Here is a 5,143-nt window from a genome sequence, read left to right on the forward strand (position 1 = left end):
ATCCATTAATCTGTAGATCTTTTATTTCTTGCTTTCTTCCAATATCCCCTTTAGCTACACCTCATTATGCATTCGACTGTCCTAGTTTTGTGCACGCATCTTTGCACACTCAGTGTGGATCTTCAGCAACATACAGTTTCCCATTTTCTGTATGTTTCTTGGGTTTACATCAATGAAGAGATCAACAGAGAGCAAAGTTCTTTTCTCATTATTAATTTTCCCCTTCAATGAAAGTGTTTGGCACTATTACATCTCAAAGAGGTTGAGACCAGTTTCTTTCTTCCTTATATTTGCCCCACAATCAAGCTTTACATGCCAAATTCTAAGCTTTTTTACATTTGTGGGTTTTATTCTGCTGTGCTGTCATCTTTTATCGTATGTAGTCTAACATCTGGTCACTCTTGCAGAACTTGCCTCCCATCTATGCATTCTCTTTGTTAATCTAAAAGACTATTTTTATGAATTTACATACCTCAGCAGAGCAGTATGTTCTGCTCAATCATTTCCAAAAGACATTGGATAGTTATGAGAGATTAATTAGCAAATCTCATACTTTCAATAATTGTTCTCCAGCTACTGACATACACCTAGTGTTTATATTCCAGTCACACACATCTAACTGATCTGATTGAGGCTAGGCAGGATACTTTTAATGATCATGTGTTAAGACCTTCCACTGCTGTTCATTCCCCATATGTTTGTGTTGGTGTGCAGACACCTAGCATACTAGGTGTAATGACCCACTATTCTGCAAGGTCATAAGCAATATGCTATAAATAGGTGCAAAATATCGCATATGCAAGAGGTTATCAAAAAGCTATGATATATTTGGGGTTTTATCTCAAAAAACACTCATCAAATATTTTCATATGCAAACATTCAAACTCTTTTCACTTGGTTAAAGCACTGCCATTGAAATATCTTTAAAATATTTTAAAATATATATATTTGGTCGAAGTGACTTCAGCGACCTTGCTTTTATTAATAAAAGCAAGAAAGTCTTAATTAGAAAAAAGAGGGCTAGTTTATTGATACTAACTTTGTAATAATTCTTACAAAAACAACTTGTCTAATCTAAATGAGAAATTAGATATATTCTTTTAGGCTAAAAAATATATATTATTACACATATATAAAAATATACAGCCTACAATAAGAAACTCATTATCCTGAACACAAGTCAAATCAACAGGAATTTACATTAAGCAATAATTTATTTTTATATCTTCTGATACAGGCAATACTGTTTATTAATAATAACATTAATAATACTATTTATCAATATTTATTAATAGCAAAGAAGAAAGTCACACACTTAGGACTCCACCATATTTCAGATGAATTTTTCTCCAGGAAAAAAAAAAAAAAAAAGGAAAAAAAGACCATAACAAAGGCAGGCTTAGAGGGATGCCATGCTGACACAGGCTGCTGCCAAGCCTGCAGTTTACCAGCTTACACCAGCCATATAATGCATTCTACCAACTTGCTCCAGACACAAAGGTGCAAAACCACCAACAGCATAGTTGCTCATGCCTAAATATTTTTTGATTACCCCAAAAGGCAAGAGGGCACTAGCCCCAGAAAGAAATAGCTATCAGACCACATGGAAAATTCAAATCTTTGATTTCCTCACTGACCTATCCTCAATGCAGGGCAGAAAGACGAAGAAAGCACATTTTACAATTCTCAATTTCACAGGGGGCAGGGGGAGAGAATCAGTCCACGCGCAGACTACTAGTCCGAGTTGGACTATCCCACAGGAGAGAGAAGGATGGCAGCACCAGTTCCCAGGAGAACTTTGGGTTCAAAGTTGCCTCTTCTGCCCCGGGCTCTATGTCATTTAATAACTTGGCAGAGAATAAGGTTTAGACAGCATAATGGTACCTATTGCTGTGGACTTAAAGATTGTTTCATATCCTAAAACAGGGAGATAAAGTAATACAAGTGAGTCCTTTAAGTACTGATACCGTTCTGAATAGGATTTCACATTTTTATAATGTTACTAAGCTATTTACCTTTAGAATCACTGCTGAAAGCCATGAGTTCTATGGGATAATTATATTTAATTTAATAGTTTGCTTTATCTGCCATCTTCATTGCAGAGATTTGAATAAAATTCCTCTTGGCCATGAAATCAACAGAAAACCATTTCACGCCTGACAATAGTCCACAGCATCCAAAATGGAATACTTGGATTGGATTATTTCTTCCACAAATGCAGATCCAAAGATTACAATGAAAATTTTCATTTTTGAGTACAGCCGTAAGAACTAAGACTTACACTCTATATTCATAGAATATAGAATACTTCTCTCTTAGATCTACTCCCTAAAAAGAAAAGTTACAAAAGCAGCTTTTAAAGATTTTAAGTAATGTTGCATTTGATTTTATTTTGCTTAACTGGTTGTTAAACCTTTACTGCAGCTTGTGTGTATACAATTGGTTTCATATCTGTTACATTTTTCACATGTATTTTATTAATCAAGCCAGGTACAACCATGGGATTTGAACTTGCGTTTGCTGTATCAAATTGGACTTATTTTCTGCCAGAACTTTTTGGCCTATTGAAAAAAAGCTAGTAAGAAAGTTTCTAAACAAGACTAATAAGTGAACATGCCAGTAACTTCATATATAAAAACCTAAAAGGGAGTCATCAGATCATATATTCTGACCTCCTCCAAGACTTAGGTGAGAGATCACCACCTGTTTGGCCTTTGAATAGACTCAGATAACTTGGGCCTGATAAAAGCAAGTCTTTCCTTAGCAGTCTGTTCCAGTGACTCATCATTCTCACTGGTAATGGGCTCACTTCTGATTTGAATCTTTAACAGGGAAGATGCTGATGCAAAGGTGCCACATTAAGTTTTCAACTTATTATTCAAGTTGGGTTTGTTTGGTTGGGTTTTTGTTTTGTTGTTTTGGGTTTTTAAAGAAAAGCCTTTCACGTAGACCATATGTTGTATTTATAGCTTATACTGAAAAAAATTTGCTTTGAGAAAAATGCCCCATACAGCCCAAACTGTATAAAAGAGATTATACAGTATTTATCACATTACACACTATTGAGAAATTAGACAAAATAAACAGAGCCTCTCCCAGCTTCAATAATCCAAACCCAGAATTTCTCTGAACCACTTCAAAGTAGGACAGAGCAAAAATGGCTCTATACACGAGTTCCTTTAAAATACTTACATATGTGTATTTTTATATATATTATATTTTATATACAATACATATATGTGTGTGTTGTGTATATTATAATATATAATGTTTATGTATGTATTTTTATTCTTTTGCTCTAGATTCCCCTTTATTAAACCTGTTAATGTTCAGGGAGAAAAAGCACAATAGTGGGAATCAGGCAACTAACTCCAAGCACAGCTCGCTGGATTCATTTGTGATTAAAAGAAACACCTGAATTTCCTTTTCCTACTCCGCAGCAAGCAGTGTTTTTTGTGGTGCTGCTGGACCCACCGATACAAGCCCTGCATCAGAATTTCAAGACCTGCGCAAAATAGGTGAGCAAGAGAAGTACAGTGGGAGTAACTATAATTAGACGGTAACAGTGGAAGAGTACAAAGTAACATTTATTTTTGTTAGCATAAAAGGTCAGTAAACGCAATCCCCTATTGGCTAGACCACCTATAAGCTATAAAAAAATAGTCTGGATCTTACCGATTCCAGCGGAGAAACTATTTACCAATAAACAACAAAAGGGAATTTTGACAGGCTCTGCTTTAATAGTCCTGAAGCTTATACACCTTTTAAAAGCTCAAAAACTTCCCATACCCATTTATATTTTTAATTGGCAGCCCTGGATGTTTATACCCAAATCTTTCCTGCTTTTGTATTAAAGCCAACCGGTAATATCACAGCACTGGTCATACAGACCAAAACTACAGCGTTAAAGTTGTCATCTTAGCGCTTCCTTCGGGATGCCCCAACGATCAGCTACTTTCCAGCCATTCATCACTAAATCCTCTCCGCCAGGCTGCACTCAAAAACTTGACGCTTTTCTCCTTGCCCTTTAATAACGCTTTTCCAAACGTTTCTTCGCGAGAGGAGGGGAACAGTTCGCATGGACCACTGCACGGATAAATCGGACCGGCCGGGGTCGGATGCCCACCCCGCTGCACAGCTGGAAGCCGAAGGTGCCCTCCCTGCCTGGGACGGGGCCGGCAAAGCTCCGGAGCTCCCCCGTCCCCGTCCCACGGCGGAGGTAGGGGTCTGCCGCGCTTACCTGCACCTCGCCGAGGATCTCCTCGCTCTTCTCCCGCACGTCGGGGAAGGGGCAGCGCTTGGAGAGCATCAGCAGGCGGGCCAGCGCCTCGCTCAGCCCGTCGCGGGCGGCGGGAACCGGGAGCCCGTCGGCGGCCCGGGTAGGCGGCACCGCCGCCACGGGAGCGACGGTCTCGCTACGGCGGAGAACGGCTTGCCCGATGGTGTCCAAGGCGGCGGCGCGGGTGGCAGCGTCGCGGCTGCACAGCCCGTCCCAGCGCACCTCGCCTTCCCGCTCCTCCATGGGGCCGGCCGGCTGCTTCCCCACCGCCGCCTCAGCAGCCCCGACGCGGCCGCCCCATGGCGGGCTCCCGGCAGCCGCCAACCCGCCCACAAAGACGACAAACGCGGCGGCGAGCGGAGAGACCGCTGCCTGCGCCGCATGGGGGGCAGGACGGGCGGGCGGGCGGGCGCTCCCTCAGCCCCCGGCGGGCGCCCCCGCCAACCGCCGCCCACCGCCGCCGGGGCTGCCGAGCGAGCGACGCCGCTGGGGCTTCTCCTCTCCCGGCGGGGAGCGGGGCGGCCACCACCCCGCGGCGCCGGCGGCTCCTCCTCCCCGCCCCAGGCATGGAGGGAGGGGGACGGCCCCGGCCCTGCCTCTCCGCCGCGGTGCGGCCCCCTCAGCCCTCCCCGCCGGGGCCGGGCCGGGCCGGGCCGCTACAGGCCCCCGACGATCCCCTCACCCGCGGGGCGAGGATGGGCAGGAACTAGCCCCGCCCAACACGGGGAGCCTCACAGGACGGACGCGCGCAGCAGCCAATCGCCTCTCAGCACTCGCTGCCGGCCGCCCAATAGCGGCGGGGAACGGCGGCGCCCGGAGAGGATTTTGGGATATGTAGTCCGGCCGAAGGGGCGGCCCCTGCGC

At 44.3% G+C, this 5,143-nt stretch overlaps 1 protein-coding gene across 2 annotated transcripts in view; it reads right to left on the reverse strand.

Moving 5' to 3' along the window:
- Window positions 1–4,798, reverse strand: part of SESN1 (sestrin 1) — an 84,083-nt gene extending 79,285 nt beyond the window's left edge. Inside the window, exon 1 of one of the 2 annotated variants that reach the window (XM_075046740.1) lies at window positions 4,241–4,798. In XM_075046740.1, coding sequence (XP_074902841.1) covers window positions 4,241–4,522 — 282 coding nt within the window. In that variant the 5' untranslated portion in view covers window positions 4,523–4,798. The remainder of the gene's footprint in view (window positions 1–4,240) is intronic. The other variant, XM_075046741.1, reaches the window with a different exon arrangement.
- Between the last annotated feature and the right edge of the window lie 345 nt (window positions 4,799–5,143).

This window comes from Buteo buteo, chromosome 15, assembly GCF_964188355.1.
Source record: "Buteo buteo chromosome 15, bButBut1.hap1.1, whole genome shotgun sequence".
Lineage (NCBI taxonomy): Eukaryota > Metazoa > Chordata > Aves > Accipitriformes > Accipitridae > Buteo > Buteo buteo.